The sequence below is a fragment of the Taudactylus pleione genome, unplaced genomic scaffold, assembly GCF_031769625.1.
Source record: "Taudactylus pleione unplaced genomic scaffold, aTauple2 ptg000556l, whole genome shotgun sequence".
Lineage (NCBI taxonomy): Eukaryota > Metazoa > Chordata > Amphibia > Anura > Myobatrachidae > Taudactylus > Taudactylus pleione.
In genome coordinates, this window is record NW_028284958.1 from 25,002,804 (window position 1) to 25,027,278 (window position 24,475).

Here is a 24,475-nt window from a genome sequence, read left to right on the forward strand (position 1 = left end):
AGGGGAGAGAAGTGAGTCAAGTATGGAAGAAAAAGAAACTGTGTCGATGGCCTCAATGTTACCCCTAGTGATAGTGGCCTTAGGAGGTAGAGGAGGGGAAGGAGAGAGGGATAAGTTAAAAGAGAGAAGGTGATGGTCAGAGAGGGGAAATGGGGAATTGGAATAGTCAGAAATATCACAGCGGTGAGTGAAGACCAGATCAAGCGAATACCCACTCACATGGGAGGGTGAGGAGGTCCATTGGGAGAGGCCAAATGAGGATGTGAGGGTAAGGAGTTTGGAAGCAGAGGATTCAGTGGGGATATCAATTGGAATATTGAAGTCACCTAGGATAATGGAGGGAAGGTCTGAAGAGAGAAAATGAGGGAGCCAGGAAGCAAAGATGTCAAGGAATTTGGAGGGAGGGCCAGGGGGACAGTGAATGATAGCTACTCACAGGTGTACTGTTTGTTTGTTCATGCATATAGCATGAACCTCAAATGCAGAAATGTAAGGGATGATTCAGGGGGTATAAGTTGGTAGGTGTAACCAGGATATAGAAGGACCCAACACCACCACCATGGCGACCCCCGGGCCGAGGGGTTGTGAGAAAAGGTGAGGCCCCCAGAGGAGAGAGTTGCAGCAGAAGTGGTGTCAGAGGGTGATATCCAGGTTTCAGTAATGGCAAGGAGATGCAAGTTGTTGGAGATGAAAAGGTCATGGGTGGGAACCAGTTTATTACAGATCGATCTGGCATTCCAGAGGGCACAGCATAAAGGGACAGTATTTGTGAGAGAGATGTAAATGAGATTATCAGGATTACTGTAATGAGTATGTGAGAGTAATTTTGGGGACCAAGAGGAAAAGAATGGAGAGATTGTGCGGGCACCAGTGCTGGGAAGGGAACCTTTAGGCGCTGAGTAGGGAGGGGGTTTAACGAGATGCGGATGGAGGTGGTATGAGGCGGCACGGAGAGGAGGGTTGGAGGAGGGATTAGCAGTGGAGTAGTAGGACAATGGTGGGGTAGAAGAGAATGCAAGTGTAATAGTGGGAGAGAGTGAGGAAAGTAGACAGAGGAGGGGAGATAAGGGAAGAAGGAGTAGGTGAAGGAGGCAAGGGGGAGAGGATAAAGATGGAAGAGGGGTGCATAGCAGAGGATTAGGTAGACACTGAATGAGGGGGGAAGTGGAAGAAAACATGGTCATGGTGAGGCAGAGGTGAATATGAGGAGGAAACCTGGAAGAAGGAATAAAGTATGAATGTGAGTGAGTAGAGGAGATTTGCAGAAAAGCAAGTGAGAATACAATGGAGAAAAGAAGTCTGCACAATTACAAAAGTTTTTATTGAGGGGAGTAAAAGTGGAGATTTAATGGGTGGAGAAAATGAATGTTAAAGTAGACTGTGTTAGAAGATAGATTACATGTGGCAAGGCATTGGACTAAGCCAATAAGACATTATAAATTAAAGGAAAACTGACATTGCCACAGAATACAGTAATTTTAGAGGTATTTGTGTAATCAGAGAGCTAGCACAAAGATTAGCAAGTATAATGTTGAGTACTTATAATGAGCAAGCAGAGGGCCTGATTCAGAGCTGAACGCTCTGACCAGAGCGCTCGCTCTGAATCAGGGCCCTCCTACCTGTTTTTGGAGCGTCCTCATGGACGCTCGCATAGCTGTGGGTTACCACCCACAGATTATGCGAGCGTCCATGATGATGGTCGCGATGGTCAAAGACCATCGCGACCATCGGGCTTGCGACGAGACCCTGCGGTAGGGTCTCGCTGCCGCAAGCCCAGGAGTGATTTTGGCTCTATCAGAGCCAAAGTCACTCCCACTGACATCATTACTGATGTCAGTGGGGCCGGACTCAGACGGTAGGCGTTCCCATGGGAACGCCTCCGTCTGGCCGCCACGCCCACCAAAGGGGGCGTGCTGTCAGTCACCATCGACAGCACGCCCCCTTTGGTGCGAGACCCCGAGCGACGTATTTCTTGTCGTTTGCCGGGTCTCACGCATGCGCACGACGGAGCTCCCTCCGTCGTGCGCATGCGCATTCGACAAACATCGACTCGCTTGCGAGCAAACTTCCCTCGCGAGCGGGTCTGAATGACCCCCAGAGTCCAGTGATTAAAGTCCTGGTAATGCTGACATCCAGTGCTTGTATTGATTACATTTCTTGTGGATACTTTGTCTAAATGTTGTTGAGACTTCTGGTGGAGTTTAAGTATTATCCTTCTGTTTGACTTCAGTTTAACGGTGGTATAACGGCTAAGTTATGTTTAAATGGCACTTTTAATTTTGCACTTATATATATAGCACTATAGCCAGGCTTCTACAGCAATATAGAAGCTCTTAAATAATGAGAACTAGCATGTGTATGCAATGACTACAAACAACCCCAAACCCCACCCACTAGATGGCTAGCAATAAATTAAATTAAACAAACAAGCAATAAATACCACAAAGCTAAGAACTGGATCTATACATCTATAAACTAAAGAAAGAAAATAAAAAAACAAATGCTTGAGATATCTGGCAAGAATGCCTGGTATGGATTTACCTAATAATCAATAGATGTATATTATTGTATATTGTATAAGCAATGTATATTATTATTGTCCTCATCCTGTATGGTATTGTACTGTAAGTCACTGGTCAACCTATTTGTTTATGTACTTTGTAAGGCACTGCAGAACACTTGTGGTGCCATATAAATAAATGATAATAATAATAACAATAATAATAGATAGATGGATGTAGAAACTCCCCAGAGAGTGAGAGACTGTAGATAGATAGATAGATAGATAGATAGATAGATAGATAGATAGATAGATAGAGAAACCCACCAGAGAGTGAGACACTGTAGATAGATAAATGTAGAAACCCCCAGAGAGTGATAGAGAGAGACTGTAGATAGATCATATACAAAACCAAAACTTACTTCATATGTAGGATACCAGCTATTGATCCTCCTGAGTGGGATCTCTGGAATCCCTGAGTCAGGTCTCTCCCGCAAGCTGCATGCTCCCACCTCTGAGCTACATGCCATCCCTCAATCACCTTAGCTTTCAGTTTGTGGTCAGCATTGCAGGGCTGACTTCTGGCAGGTGGGACAGCACAAATGGAGATGGGAGCATCTAGTGGCACCTGGCAGTACTGCATTCAGCAGTGACACTGACAGCAGCTCTCTATTTTGCGCCCAGCTGGCTCATAGGAGACATTGTCTGGTCAGAGCTGTAGAAAGAGTGTCTGCCAGCCAGTCCTGTCAGGAGGCTTTCTGGATACTCATAAACCCACCTTACATGCACTACTGTAGAGCATATTCTAAGGTCAATATTAAGTACTTCCAGTGGCGTAACTAGGGCAGGGCCGCCTGGGCTCGTGCCTTGGGCGCCGGCCATGGTACAGGCCCACCCTAGTCCCTAGTCACTCAGTGTAGTGCAGACCACAGTGAGTGGGGTCCATACTAAACAGTTACACACACATCGCTGCCGCTGCTGCGGCGATGTGTGTGTTTCAGCAGCCAATGAGAGTCAGACAGACTCTCATTGGCTGCTGCGTCCACTGCCAGAGCTGGAGCTCACTCATGATCTCCGCCTTCCGCCTCCTGCAGTGGGCAATGGGAGAGATCTCTCCCATTCCATCCACAGATGGAACTGATTATTTCACCTGCGGTTCTGTGAGGAGACCTGGAAAACATGCACTGTTTGGGGTCCTGAGGACAGAGTTTGAGAAACTGTGATCTAGACCATACTAGCCTACCTTGTCATTTCTCTTCCCGGGAGAAGCCCGGGTAAGAGAATCAGGAGGGTGACTATGGGGGTGGGGCCTGGTGATTTGCATTATTAAGTGATATGCAATAGCAAAGTCAAGTTGAAGCTCTGTAGTTATTTATTAACATTTACTTATATAGCACCAGCATATTCTATTTCTCTATACAATCTGTATAGATTGCTGTGTAGGAATGTTACACGTGACAGTGCCTGGCTCAGCAACGTGTTTTTATATACAATATTTTAAAAAGCTTAGGCAAACAAGGTATACCAGCTCCAGGAGCAACCAGCCAGATTAACGAGCCGTGATGATGTGCAGTACTAAAAAGCCACGCCCAGGTTTGCGTCTCAAGCCTCACTCTGGAAACATTTCCAGCAACTGAGGGGCGGGATTTCTGAACACCTTCCCGAGAAGGTGTTATTGTCGCCTTCTGATTCGCCCATCGAGGAGGGGAGAAACCCCACGTGAATGACGAATCTCTGCGCCCATTGGCTGTTTGTCGGCCTCTCTCTAGCAGCTGATTGGCTGTGACGTTCTCTCGCTGTTTTCCCCCCAGGAGGAGTGCTGCTGGATCTGGGAGCAGAGGGCCCGAGAGACAGAGACGAGTCCCGGCGTAGAGAGCAGCAGACCATCCCCGGAACGGAGGTGTGTTTGCCCCGGCTGTCCGTGGGGCAAAGTGTGCACGGTGCTGTCTCCCGACAACAGGGAGGGGGCGACTGCATGTGCCGGCGGTATGTCTGTGTGTACGGGGGAGACTCCTATGTGGCTGCGGTGCTGCAAGTACCCTGCAGATTAGTGCTGTTAGCGGCGTCCTGTGGCTGATCCAGGAGCTGTGATGCTGCCTGTGCCATGGTCCTGGCTGTGACTTGCTAATGGGGGATTATCTGCCCTGAGCACCCCACTCAGGATTTTGTGTCTCCCCCCCCCCTTCAGACCTTGCTGGAGATGACTTGTTGCTGGTACTGTTTACATGAATATTGAGTTTTTAGCTGTGCATTATATTTATCAGTGCACAGTGACCTTGCGTACCGCTGTCTCATGTAGCGCTGATTCCCTACAATGCATGTAAGCGTTCACGATTGAATCATCCAATGGGAACGCTCATGTGCGCTGTACCGCTCAGCCACGCGCTTTCTTCGCTGCATGACGTGTTCCCAATTGTAAAGCGCAACGGAATATGCTGGTGCAATATTAGTAAATGGTAATAATTTTTCTTACTGGCTTGGTCCCTTGCCATCCAGTTGGCACTGAGGGGTCTATTTACTAAGCAGTGTTAGGAGACAGTGAAAAGTGATAAGGTGCCAGCCAATCAGCTCAAACTGTTATCTCACAGGCTGTGTTTGAAAAATGACAGTTGGGAGCTGATTGGCTGGCACCTTATCACTTTCTTATCACTTTTCACTCTGTCTCCTAACACTGCTTAGTAAATAGACCCCTGAGTTACAGCAGTGTCTATATTGACCCTGTGTAGAGCGGATTTACATGAAGCTCCATCACCTATGTGAGGTAGCTGCTTGTGTCTGATAAGTACCAAATCAGAAGCGCAGCCCCCAAGCTTTGAGACATAAGAGAGCCTGAAGACCCTGAATCTAAGGTGTACCCTGGTGCTCTGTGATGATGGGTCTTTGGCTTTTGTGGGTTAAAGAGAAATGGTGCTTATTTGCACAGCATGCTTTTACACTCTCCTGGGTGATTGGAGCATACTTCTATGGCTTCTGTAAAAAACAATAATAATAAAAAAAAAATAATATATATATAAATATATATAGGACCCGTGATGTTCTTGAGGTTGTGGTTATGCACTACAGCGCTGTCTAGAACTAAGGCTTCCCTGTATTGGATCATGGTAGATTTTTCCATCACCAAGGAACTCCTCACAGCTAAGCGGGGTTGCCCTGTATGTAGATCAGGCTCTCACTTGGAAGTCACTACTGTGGCTTGCTGGTACTCTGCCTGGTTTGTTGGCATGTGGTTAAATCAGAACAATAAATTACTTTTTTATGATATGAACAATATTTGTGTTGCACCTGGAAAATGAAATGCCAGTAAGGGTGAATATAAGTTTACATTCGAAACTTTCTAAGGGTTTTGTCACCGGATGTTTATTGTGAACTTGTGGTGTTTCATTACATAGCACATATGACAGATATAAGTACAATGTGGAAAGATGTTGTTTTTATATATGTAAATAGGATATGCGTTAGTGCAACACAATTATTGTTCATATCTGTATTTAGAAGTTTAGTGAGACTTTTCTATAGTGATTGTCACCTGCAGAAATTTTTTTTTTTTTTTTTTATTTGCGCAGTATCACAGACCATTTCAGATACCTAGTATTCTTCATGAGTCAATGTCTTCTCCCAAAACTGTTTGCATTGACAAAAGATTGTTCTGCATGCAGGAGCCACTCAGCACTTCAAGCCCATCTTCACCTGTCAGAGCTTGTAGTTGTGTTTGGAATCTGGTAGTAAAACTAGTTGAGCCATGACTTGTTTTGACAAGAGGCCGTGATCACCCTCCGGTAGCGAGGAGAGTCGCTGCGCAGGTGACTGGCTGAGGTTAAGTGCTTGTATGTTTTGTAGAAATTGAAAGGTGAAACTGCACTGTGGTTGCATTAAGCCACAGGGATCACCTGCTCTATCCTGTCAGAGATCTAGATAATTATGCAATGACTTGGAGCAAAGAGACTAAAGATCAATGTAAAAAGAATAAATCGTTGCAGATAACTGTAGTTACCAATACATTCTAGTGTGGGTTATCTTTAGTTTAGCCTTATCTGTACTATATGTCTGGGATCTTTTTCCTGGGAACACGGCATTCGGGAGAGCATATTCAGTTAGTTGCGGTTTGTTTCACGTCGTCTATATTCCAGGTAAAATGCCTAAAACTATCCAATTAGAGACCGCCATCATCCCCAAGGCAGCTGTTAGTGCTTATTTCTGTTAGAACCCTCCTGAGCTGCAAGCAGAAATAAAGTTTTACGCAATAATATGTTCTACACAATCTACAGCTAATTTGAGTCTTCCCCAGAGACTTCAGAAAAACAGAAATAAAGTACATATACATCTTCCTTTACTGGGTTATTTTTCCATTGCACTTCTATATAATAAAATAATGCGAAGGGGAACGCTGACTACAGCATTAGGATAGGTAGTGTATTTCCGATATGTGATTCTCCCAAAATATGAAAAACACTTTTTTCAGAATCCTTAAATCCCAAACATTTCATATTCTAATCCTTATTCAGCCACAAGACAGTGGTGTGTAGCTGTTCCTCCTGCCCGCAGGTAACCTGCAGTGTAAATACCATGTTCCTGTCACAGTCGTTCTGATAAGCCCTATGAATGCTGCCTGCGGGGAAAGTACCAGTTTGCCACTACCCTTATCCTCATTGACAGCAGCTAAAGCCGCTTGATATATTGTGTGACAGATAACCATAGAGGAGATGCATCGCAAAAAAACTGATCATATGAAATGCCTAGAAAAGTTCAGCAATACGTAACATTAAATATTGTATTTCCGTCCATCTTGCCCCACAGACGTAGCTTTCTGGTATTTTGGGGCCACTATCTTTGTATTCCATAAGATATTCACACGTGATATTTAGGCACAGAGTGCCACTGATTTGTATAGCTGGGTTCATCCTAAAACTTGATCATTAAGTGACTCTAATCCAGTACCACTTGACAGGTCAGTTACAATATTAGATGAATACTATGATCATCCAGCAATGCTGGAATTCATCTGTGCTCTGATATGATTTGATTGGGGTCACAGTACCAGACTTGCTGACCCCTTTTCTGTGCCAACCAGCAAAGAGTGCCTTTCTTTTAGCGAAGACCAACTCCAGCAGCCAATCTTTTCCTTCAGGTTTCCCTGGAAACCTTCACTTTAACTGGCATCATTACTTGTACACAGAATATCACAATAGCATGTTTGAAAACATAAGGCTTACTAAACAGTTCACTACTGTGGGGGGGATTAAATTGTCGTGATGGATGCGATTTGTTGTTTGGCAATCAGCCAATCGTGTCCATCTACATCGTGAGTTTTGCCTCATACCCCATAGAGGTGCACGGGAAATCTTACAATGCCAGGGCTACCATCATTGGCTGATACGTGCGCATTGTGGAGATGCCCAGCAGCACATCGTTCTGAATGTCATTCCCCCTTATGTTTGGTTTTTATTTAAATACTTATTTTTTACTGCTCTTGGACTTCATGTACTGTGTAGCTTTTTTTTATTTTTTATAAAAAATAGCCTAAATGAAATACCTTGTTTTAGAGGAAGAAAAGGGTCATACGTTGAAATGCGTGGGGGGTAAGTCAGACTGCTGTGCTGAATAGAAAAAAATATATATGTTTACAGGTCTTTTTCATTTATAGAGATGGTTCGGGGGGAGCCCAATCTGCCGTAAGGTGACCAGGAGTGGTTCAATTGCTAATGGGCACAAGCCATTATTTCTGCTCGCATCCTCCTGAGGTGGCTGGCAGAAATCAGTGGGTAGTCTGTCTGTTGGGCACTCAAACTGCCATTTGGGCAGCGCACCCATTACTTTACACAGGTTTATGCGTCTAAACCCTGTGCATTTGGGCGCAACGGCAAAACAATTGAATATCACGTGCGGGTGCCCATTACTTACGGTCGCGGGGAAACTACTGAATTCCCCCCCTTTTGTGTTTGCATGTTAATGTCCCTGTACTGCCTTTAGAACCTGATGTTGATGTTTCTGTAGCAGCTTTTATATAAAGGTGCATACACACTAGACGATATTTTACATGATTCACCCGATTTGGCCGCATCGGAATGACAAATCGTGTAAAATATGTCCAAATCGCGAGTGTCCCCTCACGATCACGATGCTCGTACCTGTGGGTCGTACACCGCATCTTCAGATCTTACCTACTGCAGACAAGATCTGACAGTCTCATTCACGATTTTGTGCAGATTGATCTTTAGTCGGGTTGGACTCATTTTAGCACCATATCATGTCCTGGAGAGTCTGAGAGTTGAAGGGAAATCGCTCATGATATCACATTGTGAGCACATCGTCTAGTGTGTAGGCTCCTTGACAGTAATGCTGCCAATTCATTTAGTCACAAGCTTATACATTTTAAACAAAGCTGGTAATTTTCTGACTGGTGTGGCTATAATATCAGAGTATAGCGTTCCATCTTTGCAGCCAGTATTTATCTATGTATTTAGCTGGCTGTATGTCACATAGCCTTTAGATGCAATTGGGCTTAAACAGAGAGTCCACTTTTGTAAACCTTTCATTGCTTACAGTGGCTATCAAAAGTATCCAACCTTCTGCCCATTTTGCAAGTTTTCTTTTCTTACAGTATGGTCTGTAAATGTATTTATTTGGAAATTATTACCACTGATCAAAACAAAATAGTATGTATTATCTGATTAAAAAGAAAAGCTTTGGGTAACAAATGGGAAAAAACAGAATCAGTGTTTAAATGTAGTATTGTACTGTTGTCCCTCTTATGTTAGTACATGACAGAAGCACCTTTAGCTGTAGTTACAGCTGAGAGTCTCTTTTTCTCTCCTTTTCCTGCATTGTTGTGAATTGACAGGAGGTTGGAAGGGATTTCTTATTGTACAGCAATATTTCAGTGATTCCTTAGATCATATATATCATTGAAGTCTGTGGTATCAAGTCATGCTAATTGTGTGGTTTTTTTTTTGTTATTTTTTATTATTTATTTTTTTAGATTTTCGATCAAGTCCTCTGTTTTGCAGACTGCATTATGTTTTTATCTTTATTAGGTGCATATCTTACACCATGCTTTTATATTCTCTATTTTAACAAGTTTTCCATTCTGTGAATCTGAGAAGCATTACCGTTATTATCATCTTTTATTTTGTATGGCACCATGAGGGTTCCATAGTAGTGAGCAAGAGGATAAAAATGACAGCAGGATACATTAAGTACAGACAGTGTATAAATGCAGGGCCGTAACTGGGGGTGTACGAGCGGTGTCGCTGTGCAGAGCTCTGTGGGCTGCATTGTCGTTCACCCACGGCCCCCACATCTGGCTAGCAGGGTGCATGGAACAGCACCCTGCTGCAAGAACCGCTGCTGCAGTGCCGCCTGGACGCTCCGGACATGCACACTGCAGCTCTTACAGCACCCTGCTTCGGGCAGTGCTGTAATTCCCCGCGCTGCCGCCGCCGCCGAACCCTCTGCATGATGCCCGGTACAGAGAGGACCTGTTGTGGTGCTGTATAAATGCATATAGATACAGAATTACATTGAGCAGTTAGTATAATTATGTAGAAAAGACAAAGGGGAAAAGTCCCTGCTCATAAGAGCTTACAATCTATAGAGGCTATTTATGGACATAGTGGGTAGAAGTAAAAAGACTGCAGGGTCAGGGGTAGAGGTTTGTCAGCTAAAATAAAAGAAAAGTGAGTTTTAAAAACACGTCTGAAGACTGGGATGCTGGGTGAAAGTCTAATGCAGCGAATGAGGGCATTGTAGAGGTTAGGAGCAGCCTGAGTGGGAAGTGATCAGGGAGGAGGTGAGGCAGCAATCATTAGCAGAGAAATGGAGGGTGTGAGGGAATGTGGCTGGATATAGGGAGGATCGGCCAGAATGAGAGCTGTGTAGGTGAGAGAGAGGAGTAGGAATGTAATCTGAGTGGTATAGTCAGCGCCGTAACAAGACTTTTTGGCGCCCTGTGCCAGAGAGAGCATTGTTGCCTCCCCCCCATTTTTTAAATAGGGGGGGAGGCACCAAAAAAAGGGGAAGGGTCAGGGAGGAGATGGGGGAGGCCAGGAGATGCTGGGGATAAAATAAGAGGAAGCTACAAGTGAGAATGATAATAAACAGGAAAATTTACAGGCCCAAACAGTGCCCCCTGTGCCATGGCAATGGTCGCACTACCCTAGTTACGGCCCTGGGTATAGTGGAGTGACTGCAGAGAGGGGCAGCAGAGGTAGAGCGATGAGAGAGGGAAATGAGGCAGGCAGCAGAATAGAGGACAGACTGGACAAGGTAGGATTTAGTGAGGCCAGAGAGCAGTGGATTCAGATAGGCATTCAGCTGTAATAGCATTCTTCCTGGAGAAGGATAATGTTTATGTGCCTTGTTAGGATTGTGCAGAGACCAAACATCTGATCTTGATCACAGAGGTGTCGCCTCGCACCCATATCGGTGCACAGTTAAACTTGCGATAATTCCGTAACTGGCTGGTAAATGAGTTGAGCATCACTGTTTGGCGGAAAATCTCCAGTGATTGAATTGCTCCTATTCTCTCCATTTAACTTTCCCAAACTGTAAAACCTCTCGCCATTAGGAGAGTCTAACCTTATATTACTTGAAGCACTTTGATCACTCCTAAATGGATTCCATTAGTGCGATTCAGTTGTTTTTTTTGGGTGGTGATAATGGGCGCCGGACTGAACAATTCAAGTCGTTTTGGGAATCCATCAATTATCACTCTTGTCACACCAAAAGCACCAGGTTCACGCCCAAACCATGGACTTTTTTGCACTTTTTTATTTGCACTTTGTGTATTTGTCAGGAGGCTGTGAGCAGAAATGTGGGTGCTTGTTGCACTCGCGTCCGATCGGAGCTACAATTGTATTGCTGTGTCGGGTGCACAAAAAACAATTGAATCCCCCTCCCTTTCAGATATACACCCAGGCAAATACACGGCTCCGACCCAGGTATTTCAATACTGGTGTAACCCAGGTCCCAGAACGGAGAACCCCTTTACACTACACCGCAGACACTGTTTTTTCCCGGGTCGACCCCTTAAGCCATGTCATTCAGTTTGAAGTAATTTAAAGGGGATGCTTTTTTGGCTCGCAAAAAATGTGGTCATGCAAACTGGGTGGTGACTTGTGTGCTTGGGGACTGCATTGCTGTAATCATGGCTGACGAGTTACATGTGTAGCCCAGAGTCCCTTGTTTTCAGCATTTGTTTGCGGTTTTACACAGCAATTGAGAGTTTGATGCGGCTGCTCACACTGTGCTACATTGCGCAGTGTCACTTCAGGAGAAGAGAGCAATTTATGACGATGGTTTCCGCTCCTCATCTCTCCAATGCGCCATTTCTCAAGCTCTGCCATCTGCCACTGATTAAGTCATCTGTAACAGCCAATCGTCTCCTGCTCGGTTCGACTCAGGTTTAAAAACCCGGGTCGCGCCATTCAGACATAACCCAGGGCACTGACCTGGGTTGCAAGTCCCTGGAATAATCCTGGTCGATTGCAGGGTCATTTACCCGGGACTGTCAACCCTGGTATGGTCCTTTCAGACATAAGCAGGACCTGGGTCAACTTTGTTTTATATTATTATAATTATTATTATTACCCTTCATTTATATGGCGCCACAAGGGTTCCGCAGCGTCTTTCAAAGTACAGAAACAAATGAGCACAAGAAAACAGTTATTAACAGTACAAACAATGCAGAACAAGTACATTATTTATATTCATTGCTGCATAACACCTAAATAAGCAGCAGGGTGTCAGCAGCCAAGTGTTCGGTGCCGTTGCAAATTAAAGTAAAAGTAAGGCAAGGAGAAGCATATGAAGGAAGAGGGCCCTGCTCGTGAGAGCTTACATTCTAAAGGGGAGGGGCAGACAAACAGGGGAGACACAGATGGGTTAGATCAGGGGTTCCCAACCACGGTCCTCAAGGCACACTAACAGTCTAGGTTTTAGGGATAGCCATACTTGAGCACAAGTGACTTCATTAGTAGCTCAGTTATTTTGATTTAACCATCTGTGCACAATCATGGATATAACTAAAACCAGGACTGGTATTATGCCTTGAGAACTGAGGTTGGGAATCACTGGGCTAGATAGTGAAAAAGGAGCATAGAGTAGTGGGTTAGGATGAGCGCTGGAAAGCTTTGAGGAAGAAATAGGTCTTGAGAGCCCATTTGAAGATTAAGAGCCAGGAAGCAAAGTTATGGAGGTTGAGCTAAGGCCCGGGGTACAAAAAAAAGGCAGCTACTCGAAGAAGTTGGAAGAGGAGATTGTTATGAGTGTTGAATGGGAAGAATGAAATAGAGGGTACATAAGGTAAGAGTTGGTAGGCGTGACCCAAGGATAAAGGGACCCCAAGACCACGGCCAGGGTGTGTGAGAGAATGTGAGGCCCTCAAAGGAGATAGCTGCAGCAGTGGTATCTGATGGGTATATCAAGGGTTTGGTGATTGCAAGGAGAATCAAAGAGTTGTAGATGAAGGGCTCATGAACGGGGACCAGTTTATTATAGACAGAATTGGCTTTCCAGAGGGCACAGGAGAGAGGCTCAGAGTTAAGAGTAGAATATCCACCTTAATAATGTCATAGAGTGGAGGTGAGATGATTTAGAGCGGGGGGATGAAGAGAGTTTGGATATGTGGTGGGCTTCCGAATGAGGAAAGGTTGACAGCAGGTGGTGAGTAAGGTGGAGGTTTAGTGTGGTGTGGGTGGAGAAGAGAAGAGGTGACTTGAAGAAAAAGGTGGGTGCAGGATTTAGTGATGGTGCAGCAGGACCATGGTGGAAGAGAAGTAAATAATACTGGAGTTATGGGAGATGCAGTGGAGAGTATTAGATGGGATGAAGAGAGACAGAGGAGAGGAAGGAGCTCTCATCTTAACTTGCTGCTACATACTACTTCCTCCCTGCCTACCCCATCTATGTCACCCCTGTTTGTCTGTCCCTCCCCCTTAGAATGTAAGCTCCTATGAGCAGGGCCCTCTACCCTCTTGTGCATCTCCTTACTATACCTTCATCTACTTCTTAATCTCTACCAGGGCAGCTAACACTTGATTGCTTTGCATTGTTGCTTATCTGGGTGTTATGGTCGCTAATGTAGCAATGTATATTATCCATGTCCTGTAATGTACTGTACTGTAAGTCACTGTAAATCAATCTATTTGTTTTATGTACTTTGTAAGGCGCTGCGGAACACTTGTGGCGCCATATAAATAAATGATAATGATGATGATAATAATAATGAGGGGGAGAAGGTGGAGGAGACTATGGATGAAGGAAAGAGGTGAGAATTGGTAGTAGAGGAGAGAATAGTGTAGATGCTGACTGAGGTGGGGAGTAGAATGCATTTGTATTGGTGCTGCTCTAATATTGGTTACTAACTGGGTATTCTATGCAGGTTATTTATATAATACTATAAATTCTCCTTAATAATTTGAATCTGTAATATATGCACACCACAATTTTCTCCTTCAGTGATTGCTGGCTTCTGACTTTTGTGCTTGGTTCCTAGCTTTCGGATACATTTGTCCACACTGATAAGTGGGTACACATTGAAGTAAAACTGACTGTAGAAGTTTCCTGAAGTATAATACAGACGTCTGAACAGAAACCCAGGGTAAACCAGAAATGTCAGAGCTGGTGGGAAGAGAAATATTGAGCGCTAATGGAAAGTAATCACAGTACTTTCAGACATTGCTGTTTGTCTTGAATGATATGTTCCTACTAATTGCTGATTTCAGACAAACCTCTCGGTTTGTTCTTTGGCAGAGTGTAGGGGTCTGTAATACATATTGATTTCTTCTGATTGATGGGACATTCTGGGACATGTTGATTCCAAGTGATATTTTATGTTTTTGCTGGAACGTTAATGTATTTGTGTAATTTATGTATGTGGGATTTTTTTTACTCTCGTGTCTTTTAGATTGGGGGATTGTATTTGCAATAACTGCTCTCTAGCATTTGCCTGTAGGGGCTAATGAGTCCGTTTTGAATTGTGAAACGATTAGGGCTCATTCACACCCATCTGCTTTTATTTTGTGCTTTTTATGTTCTGGTGCATTAAAATTATAACTTAAGCTGTGATAGTGCTGTTCCCACTCTTGTGTTTTAATATGTTAACACAGCGTTTAAAATTGTCACAAGAATGCAACAAAACCTATTTCTTATGCTTTTATTGCAAGCTACCAGTACAAGAATATGGGCAAAAGTGCACCGCATGGAAAATAGTTAAATACCCCACAAACATGCTCATCAGACACACTTGTATTCATGGGAATCGGTATGTAATGCCGGCGGCTTAGCCGTTAAGCCGCCGGATCAAATACTGACAGTGGCAGGCCGGCGGACCGAAATCACGACCGCTAAAGGGAAGTAATCGAACCCTCCCCCTAACCCTAACCCTCCTTTAGGGGTGCCTAACCGTAACCTTCCCCCTTAGTGCGTAACCCTATCCCCCTCCTCGCACCCTAAACCTAGCCCTCGCGGGGGGGTGCCTAACCCGAACCTTCCTCGGGGGGTGCCTAGCTCTAAGTTCCCCCCGGGGGTCCCTAAACCTAACCCCCCCCCCCATCCCTGGGTTAAGTATACTTACCCGTCCGAGGACAATCTGGATGGAGGGGGCTGGAGTTCCGGCGTCGGGATTAAGATAGGCGTTGAAATGCCGAACCCTATCTTTAGTCCCTTGTCGGGTAGGAGGAGTTGGGCTTTAGACCGACAGCACCGCGTCCGCCGTTTTCATGCGAGTTTGGTTGTTTCCCGGAGCATGTCTACGAATGAGTCCTCTTATTAAATGTTTTAGAACATCAATCACTCCAATTCTGTATTTATGCAGGCAAACCCATTTACCTGTGTTACACAAGTCAAGTGACAACACATCTATAAGCGGATAAATAAACAGTATATTTAAGAGTAGAATTGTACAGGTAGTCATACAAAGTAAAAAAAAAATATCTTTAAAACTCAGAAGAGACGGTTGGTAGGTTGTGCAAAACAATGGAGTCAAGTCATTAAAACTTATCTATATAATAAGCTAAAAAGCATGTCTGTCTGTTTGTCCTTTATGCATAGCCAGCGTTTTGGACCTAGCTCCACCAAATTTGGCATGGAGGTGTAGTTTAACCAAGATTAGGTTTTTGTCTAGGTTTGAATTTCGTCAGGGCCACACACTGTCACACAATCCATTAAAAATGGGGACACTCTTAAATTACAAAGGTTACAGGGCAGGCTCCAGTGGAAATTGGCAGCCTGCAAAAAAAAAAACTGTGAGAAAGCTACAAAAGTATCCTTTTAACATCAGTCTGAGCAAAGCTGATGACTCATGCAAGTTCATATTCAGAGCCTCTGTGTTTGCATGCAAGGGCTTAGCTAGAAGTTTGTGGGCAACATAGCAAGATCTTAAAAACCTCTCCACCCCACCCACCCCCCAAAAGAGGTAAAAAAAAAAGCATACATTTGCCCCCAGACAAAGCCCATTCAGGTTATGCCATACAGTAGTATCCCTTATACACATTATGCCACGCAGTAGTAGTGCCCCTTATACATTATACCATACAGTAATCAGTGTTTCACCAGAAAATTTTTCCAGCCGGGTGGCATCAAGACGTAGCCAGGTTGGGACCTTCGCAATTATGCGCGTGCCAGGACAAGGGGTATGACCTTTTTCATCAGTGTAGTGTACCACACCATAGTACCTCTTATACACATTACTCCACACAATAGTAGTGCCCCTTATAACACATTATGCCATGCTGTAGTAGTATCTCTTATTACACATTATGCCACACAGTAATGCCCCTTACACATTATCCCACACCCAGTAATGCCCCTTACACATTATGCACATTGAATACCCCCACCCATTTGATTCACATAAAAAACACGCACGCACATGCCCCCATTGGAATACATACAAACATAGGCCCCAACTGGAAAACACACACACGTGGGCACCCTCGATGTATTGCTCACCATATGCTTCTGTAACCAGACAGTAGAGCTGCATAGACGTTTCAGAAGCAAGGAAGGATAGGCACAGAGACGTGGTTGGGAGCAGGGAACGGAGTTCCACCCAGCGGCAGCCCGCACTCCAGCAGGAGCCAGGAGCAGTAATTTGAGGAGGAGGGAAGGAGAGGCACAGAGGGAGTGAGACCAGAGTCCAGACCGGGGGACAGGAGAGCTATCCAAAAGCAACCCATGAGCATAAGTAGTTAAGTGCCATCCAGCCTTCGGAGCTGACATCAACAGAACTTCCGGCGGGAATCACATATAGGCGAGCGGTGCTGCAAGGTATGTGTGAGTCACACGCAGTGTTAAAGCCACTCCCCCGCTGTACAACCGCTCACTGTACAGACACAGCAAGTCCCGGGTCAACAAGGACACATTGAGGGTGACAGGGGATGACGTGCATAGAGGCGGGGGGAAGTGCCGGGCGGCAGCCTATTTCTGCGGGGCGAGGCTTGTGCAGAATTCAGCCTGGGGAGAACACCGATAATGCCCAGTAATACAGATTATGCCACATAGTAGCAGTACCCCATATAACACATGGACAGACAGCACCGGCACACATTGAATCTGTCACCAGTCATGAGCCAATTGGAAGTCGCGTACCGGCCGCCAATCAGGAGCCACTGCTGATAGGCGGCCGGTCCACGAGTTCTGATTGCCTCGCGCCCGGCGGCGCTGTATCTTCATGACTGCCTGCCAGTGCGCCTGCTGTAATCAGCTGGCGGGCCGGGACTAATTCAACAACGCTGACACCTGGATCTCCCTCAACGGCCCTGACTGGGCCGGCCCACCTTGTGTGCGTGACTGGGTGCAGGGGGAGTGGTGGGCCACAGAGGCAGCTCGGGCACCATAGCACCCCTTTCACCCACAGTATTTACGGCACTATTTGCATGCATGTTAGCCAACACTGGGGTCCTTCTCACAATCAATAAAATGAGGTTATATGCGAGGACAATGTAAACAAAGGCTGCAGGTGTACTCTAAGGTCGTCTTCAACAATCTTAATCCATTGTCCAGGTATCCCAGCTAGAGCTAAATATAGTAACATACATGGTTTAATAGCCCTGCAAAGTACATGCATTATAATCCAGCGAGACTGGATGTGTATACAAATGTAAAAGACGTCCATCCCAGAGGAATACATGCAGGCCACGCCCCCTCTGTGTGATGTCGCATGGGGGCGGGGCCACAATCATCGGTGATTGTGGCTGCTCCGTGGAGCTGTAAGGGCAGCAGTGTGACCATCTGAAGCGTCCTAATGACACTACAGGCGACACTGCTGCGTAGATTCTGGCTGCAGGGTGCCATTCTGCAGATGAGGCTGGCAGGAAAAAGCTCAGAGGACCAGACCAAATCATTCCGCGGGTCTTTTATGACCCCTGGGCCTGAGGTTCCCCATCCCTGCCTTAAAGGATCAAGATCCGTTTCTTATTTAGCCAGCATGCAATATCCTAGAAAAAAAAATCTTATTACTTTAAAAGTTGGGAACATTACTACAGTACTACCTCATTTTTTTTTTTCTGTTTCAATTGATTGGCCCTCCATTACAGAATATATTCAAGGACACAAATGTTCATGCAGTATGTAAAATGTTCCCATCTTAGTTAGGCAGATGATAACTAATATGGTCAGACTAATTATAGGTGGGGGGAGGCAATTAGAGAGAGTGCGGAGGGGGGGGGGCGGTGGGCCTGGGCCCCCTGGTCCCAAAACATGAGTGTCACAGCGAGGGTACGATATCATTTTAAAAATATTAATGTCTGTCTGCAGCATAACTTAACCCACAGCACTGTGCTCCCACAAAACTATTACAGACCGGCATGTGTACCCCTAAGAAAACATTTCACCAGCGCATCGCTACACTGGCCCAACGTCAGTGCAACTATAGGCAATGGTTGTAATCTGCAATCTGTAACCATTTTGTGTCCAAACCACATTTAAGGGTTTTACAGATCTTTCCCACCGAGAACATTCAATGTTTTGTGGGATTAATTAATAGGGACTGTTTTACTAATCCTTTTTTAGGTAAATTGATATTTGTGTTGGTTATTGTTGATGATGCCAATGTGAGTTTTAAATACCAGCATGTTCAATTTGAGCTGTTGATACAGGATTTCTTCTTATTTTGTTGTTTGTTACATAGAGCATTGTGAATCTCTAACAAGTGCAGTGAATTGGCTAAATATGCTTTTGCTACTCATCCATGCCCAAATAATTTCTAATCCCCATACATGACGTGGTAGCGGAATAAATCTACATTTTGTCTAACCCCTCCTCTAATTCCCGTCGATGTGAAGGAGCTGGGGAGGAGAGCAGAATACATTACGAGGCAAGCTTGAAAAATGGCTTTAATATTTAAACCTTTGGAGTGCAGTGTCTGGAGACTGAGTTTTAATCCTTAAATATTTAATGTTCCAGGGCAGTCTGGCAGACTGGGTGTTTGTGGCTTTTATTTTGTGTTTTGATTACATAATGTGATTCTCCAGAGTCTGAAATCCTCCTGTCTAGTGACATTGGTATTGCCATCTAAAAGCTGTCTAAATATTTGGAGGACACGGAAGAAGGATTTTTATAACCCCTGTGTTGCAGTTTGTGGATGTGAGATGTTACAGGATACAAGACATCATCCTGCTGACCTATTCTCCCGTCTCTGGTAGAAGCATATGTGGATGTGACAGGGTCGGTTAATTGAAGTGTGTGTGTGTGTGTGTGTGTGTGTGTGTGTGTGTTATGCAGGGATAAATGGGGTATTTTATTTATGTAGTGCACACATTGCACAACGCTTTACGGAGAATGTTTCAGTCATTCACATTAGTCACTGCCCCAGTGGAGCTTACACTCTATGGAGGAGATGCAGAGGCTTTGGAATGATTTTATCTTGGGGTGGGGGGGGACATTAAATCGTCCCTCCCTCCCCTCGCCACCCCAACTTTGCTGTTATGCTGGAGCACCGTTGGCATGGAACCGCACTTCTGCCCTCACTCGACGTCACATCCGGGTCCTCTGTAGCTGACAGGAAAATTGGATTAACGCAGGGACTGGAGCGGCAGCCGCGTATGGTCAGAGGCTATGCTTTCTAGCAATAGCTGCGCAGCCCCTGCACCACACGGAGGAGGAGGTGTAATGTGCTGTCTTTTAACTTAGACACAGCCCCTGACCATCTGCGGCCTGGCGCCTTTCAAATGTTTGCGAGGAAGGTGAGCTACCCTCTGGGGTATAGCGGGATCTAGCACCACGCAGTTAAAGCTTTTGCTGCTCCCAGGATGCACTGGGTCCATCCTCCTCTATACCCCGCCCCAGCCACAGGCACCTCAGTTTTAGTTGGTGCCCGGCCGGAGTCACGTCACCCTAGCGCAGGGGGGCTGCTTAGCAGCCCCTAAGCTTCTTTTTAGAGTTTCTTATTTTCTTTTTTTTAGGGACTCTTCAGAGCGGCAGCATCAGACTGTCCATTGGACGTCCAAGCAGCCGCTCCTACACCCCACTGGCGCCGCGACGCCAGTACAGATCTGGGGATCGCGGCGGGACCCCAGAGTCTGTACTAGCACGGGCTCTGGGCTATCCCTAAACTGCTGCCGGAGCGCCGGGGATAAGGTAAGCCGCGGGTCACTGCTTGCGGTGACCCGTTTGTACAAATGCAGTCGCATACCTCCTGTCTCTGGGGATGGACCAGAGGCGCTAGCAGTCGCGGCGGGCTCCCCCTCTCCGGAGGCATACCCCGCGAGACCACTAGATCACCAGGGTATTATGCGGCAGCGGGAGCCGGCGACCCTGGGGTTAATCGCTAGCCAGGGGAGGCAACCTTCCCTGTTTAGCGGCTCCTCCCCTCAGCTCAGTGCACCTTTCCGCTTAGGTCTGGCGACGCTGAGCTGCTTCCTCCTGCGGCCACTCCTCCTCTGAGGTCTCTGGCGGCCATCTTTTCTCCGGTGGCAGCGCAGATCTTGCAGTCAGCGTGCGGTTGGTCCCCCTGTGTACCTCTCCCTGGCTAAAGGTCAGTGTACACGGCACTATAGCCCTCCCAGACACTGAATCTGGGTGGTTGATTGTCGTGACAAGGTGCAGTGAGTATTAACTTTCTGCATTGTATGTGACTTTTGCTAGTGCTGACTGTCTGTGCTTTTTTTTCTCCTTCCTGTCAGTCTATGACTATCCCTTTCCTGCTCCTACAGCCCTGGCAGGTGTGTGTGGGAAGGGCTTTTCTTGGATCTCACTTATATAGTGTTCACTCTAGCTCCGGCGGCAGGCAGGGCGCCGGAGCTAGAGAGGGAAACCTTGTGCGCCGCGCCCGAAAAGGGGGGCGTGGTCATGAAAAGGGGTGTGTCTATAAGACGCGTCCCCTTTTCGTCATACTTGGGGGCGTGCCCGGCACTTACGGACACGCCGGGCACCCCCCAAGCGCTGCAGAAAGGGAGAATAGATGCCGGGCGCATGCGGTGACCCGGTCCGACGGTGACCGGGTCACCGCATGTTTCTCCACCCGCGGGACACTGCATCCCGCGGGTGAGGACGGCACCCGCAGGCTGTGACGGCAGGGCGCTTTTTGCCCTCCTCCTGGAGGGCAGGGTGCTTTTTGCCCTCCAGAAGGAGGGCAGGGCGCCGCGCCCCGCTAAAACAGCCTAGCGGGAACGCTACCTATATAAATTCATGTATTTGTGAGGTTGTTCACATACTGTGGTGTGCTACACGGTGCCATATTTGTGGGATTATGTGCTGCATGCTTGTGGGTGCGCCAAGAGTACATTTTGAGCTTCCCTGTTGTGTTGATAGAATATATATACCCAGATGATATATATGTGTATGTGTGTATATATATATATATATATATATATATATATATATATATATATATAATCATGTCTGATGAGAAAGTTGAGCGGTCTACGGCTCCCACTCTGCTCTCCTGCAGTAAATATGGAGGATTTATCACAGGATGGGCTGTGTATGAGGTGCCGTCAGTTCGGGACAATATCCTCCTTGGGCGGTGTTTTCACAGGTGCTGGCTTCCATTGCGGACCGTCTAGCGGTCCCGACTGCTCTCCCCCATAGGGGGTTATCCCAAACAGCCATCCTCCCTTCTTCGGGTGTGCCGCAATTATTGCAGTCTCCCCCTGGGCCTCAGACTGTTCATCCATATGCGTGGTTCCCTATGTATGTTCAGTTTCCTCCAATGACGCAGCAGTCCGTCATTCCCTTCCAGGGTCTCCTGCAAGCGCAACCACCTTGGGTGGATGTGTTCTCCAAATCAGTCCAGAGTTTGGCAGCCTCATCTTCAGCCTTTCAAACCATGTTGCGTAGTGACAAGCCTCACAAGGTGTCAGAACGCCCTGTTATCTCATCCCAGTCTGCGCAACTATCAGACTCAGATGCGTCCTCGGATGACGGGGAATTGCATGAGGACTCTGATTCAGATTCCACTGCCCCGGAAGTGGAGACGAAATCTTCCATTAATTCATCCCTAAAGGATCCCATGGACAGGAAAGTGGAAACTTGTTTAAAATCCATTTATTCTCTCTCTGGGACGGTGGCCCGTCCATCCATGGCCATCTCTTGGGTGACTAAAGCCATTGAGAGCTGGGCCAATGTACTGGAGAATACTCTTCCTGAGGAAGCTCCGGCGGTTCAGAGAGCTTTGGTTGGACAGATTAGGGATGCCGCTTCCTATATTGGAGAAGCGTCTTTGTATGCCAGTCTTCTGACTTCCAGAGTTTCAGCAGCAGCGGTCTCTGATCACCGGTCTTTGTGGCTTCGTTCTTGGAGAGCAGATGCGGATTCCAAGCAGGGCCTGGAGGCCTTACCCTTTAATGGGGAGATTTTGTTCAGTCCTGACCTGGACAAAATTGTTGATACCGTGGCTAAGTCTGCGTTTCTGGCGTCAGCAGCTGCACCTTCTAAGGCTAGGACCTCAGCCTTTCGGACTCAGTGTAAGTCAAAGTGTCAGTCCTTCCCGAGGCAGTCGTCAACCAAAGCTGCCCCTAAACCAAAGAGGCAGGCCTGGAGCGCTAGATACCCAGCTTCCAAGCCAGACGATAAGCCTTCAGCCTGATGGGATGGGCCTCACTCTGGGGGATCCCAGAGTGGGGGGCCAAGTTCTTCTATTTGCCCAGTGCTGGTGCAATACCACCACGGATCCTTGAGTACGAGAAGTGGTCTCTCAGGGGTACGCCCTGTCCTTTCATCACAGACCCCCCCCCCCTTAACAGTTCTTCTGCATGAGTCTTTCCCAGGACAAGACCAAGGCCTTGCAGATTCAGGAAGCCATAGAGTCCTTGCTGAAAGCAGGGGTTGTTGTTCCCGCTCCTCTTTCTCAACGCGGGACGGGTTACTACTCTTCTCTGTTTCTGGTTCCGAAACCCAATGGTTCTCATCGGCCTATTCTCAACCTGGAATCGTTGAACAAGTTCCTCAGAGTGCCCACTTTCAGGATGGAAACTTTGCGTTCCATCATTCTGGCTATGGAACTGGGGGATTATATGGTCTCCCTGGACATCCAGGACACCTACCTCCATGTTCATATAGCCCCTTCACACCAGCGCTATCTGAGGTTTGATATACGCCAGCTTCACTTCCAGTTTCAGGCTCTGCCCTTTGGTCTTTCCACGGCTCCAAGGGTGGCTGTCATGGCTGCCCATCTGCACAGCCATGGTATATGGCTTCTGCCGTATCTGGACGACCTATCGTTGGCAGGCTTTCCGGAGGTACTTTTGCAACATCTGCACTTGACGATCGCTTATCTGCAAGCGCACGGGTGGCTGATAAACTAGAAGAAGTCCTCCCTCATTCCGTCACAGAGGATGGTTCATTTGGGAGCACTTCTGGACTCTCATCAGCAAAGGATCTTTCTGACTCCGGAAAAGGTTTCCTCCCTAGAACTACGAGTGAGCAGTTGTCTGAAGTGTTCCCAGGTGTCGGTTCACTCGGCAATGAGAGTTCTGGAGTCCATGGTGTCGACATTCGACATGGTGCAGTATGCCCAGTTTCATCCAGGCCCCTGCAGGCTTATCTTTTCCCTCCGATATCCCTGCTGCCTCGGGTCCTTTGGAAATTCAAACAGGACGGCGGCACGCTTCTGCTGGTGGCTCCGGCTTGGTCCAGACGTCCCTGGTACTCCGATCTTCGGGGCCTGTCCATCGACGTTCTGTTTCTTCTGCCTCAACGTCAGGACCTGTTGTCTCAGGGGCCCTGCCTTTACCCGGGCCGTCTTTCACGACGTGGCTCTTGAGACATCCATCTTAAGGTCCCGGAATTTTTCCAGCTCAGTCATATGATCCTCAAGCGTTTTCGTGTTTCTAGGATTTTGGCGTTCCTTCAGTCTGGGTTGGACCTAGGCTTACACCTAGCTTCTTTTGAAAGTTCATGTGTCTGTACTTTCTGTGTGGTTCCAGCATAGGATCGCTACTCTGCCTGATGTCCGCACCTTTTTCCAGGGTGTTCTCAGGATTCAGCCTCCCTTTGTCCTACTAGTGGCTCCTTGGGATTTGGCAGTGGTGCTTCAGGCCCTACAGGGTCCTCCATTTGAACCTCTTGAGTCGGTGGAACTCAAGTGGATGACAGTTAAGACTGTTTTTCTACTGGTGATTGCTTCGGCCAGAAGAGTGTCCGAATTAGGCGCGCTTTCTTGCTGTTCTCCTTTTCGCATTTTTCACCAGGACAGGGCAGTGCTTCGCACCTGTCCGGGTTTTCTTCCTAATTTGGTCTCTAAGTTCCACATTAATCAGGAAATAGTTGTGCTGGCATTTCAGCCACCTGATCTCTCGGCTGGTGAGGCTTCCTTAGATGTTGTCCGTGTTCTCAAGGTTTATGTGTACCTGACTAGTTCCCTTCGGAAGTATGATTGATTCTTTGTTCGTCCTCTTTGGTTTTTACAAGAGGGGTTGGCCTGCCAACAAACAAACTTTGGCCCGTTGGCTTCGTTTGTTTTTTTGTGAGACTTATTCACAGGAGGGTTTACCTGTTCCGGCCTCTGTTAAGGCTCATTCCACCCGGTCTGTGGGTCCC

At 46.7% G+C, this 24,475-nt stretch overlaps 1 protein-coding gene across 2 annotated transcripts in view; it reads left to right on the plus strand.

The window, feature by feature from the left end:
* Positions 1-4,320: 4,320 nt before the first annotated feature.
* The window catches only part of GLCE (glucuronic acid epimerase), a 65,351-nt gene continuing 45,196 nt past the window's right edge, over positions 4,321-24,475 (plus strand). The window contains exon 1 of one of the 2 annotated variants that reach the window (XM_088452787.1): positions 4,321-4,400. Coding sequence is in view for 1 of the 2 variants with exons in the window: in XM_088452786.1 (XP_088308912.1) it covers positions 4,476-4,486 (11 nt within the window). In the remaining variant the exon portion in view is untranslated. Of the gene's footprint in view, positions 4,401-4,425; positions 4,487-24,475 lie in introns of those variants that run through there. The other variant, XM_088452786.1, reaches the window with a different exon arrangement.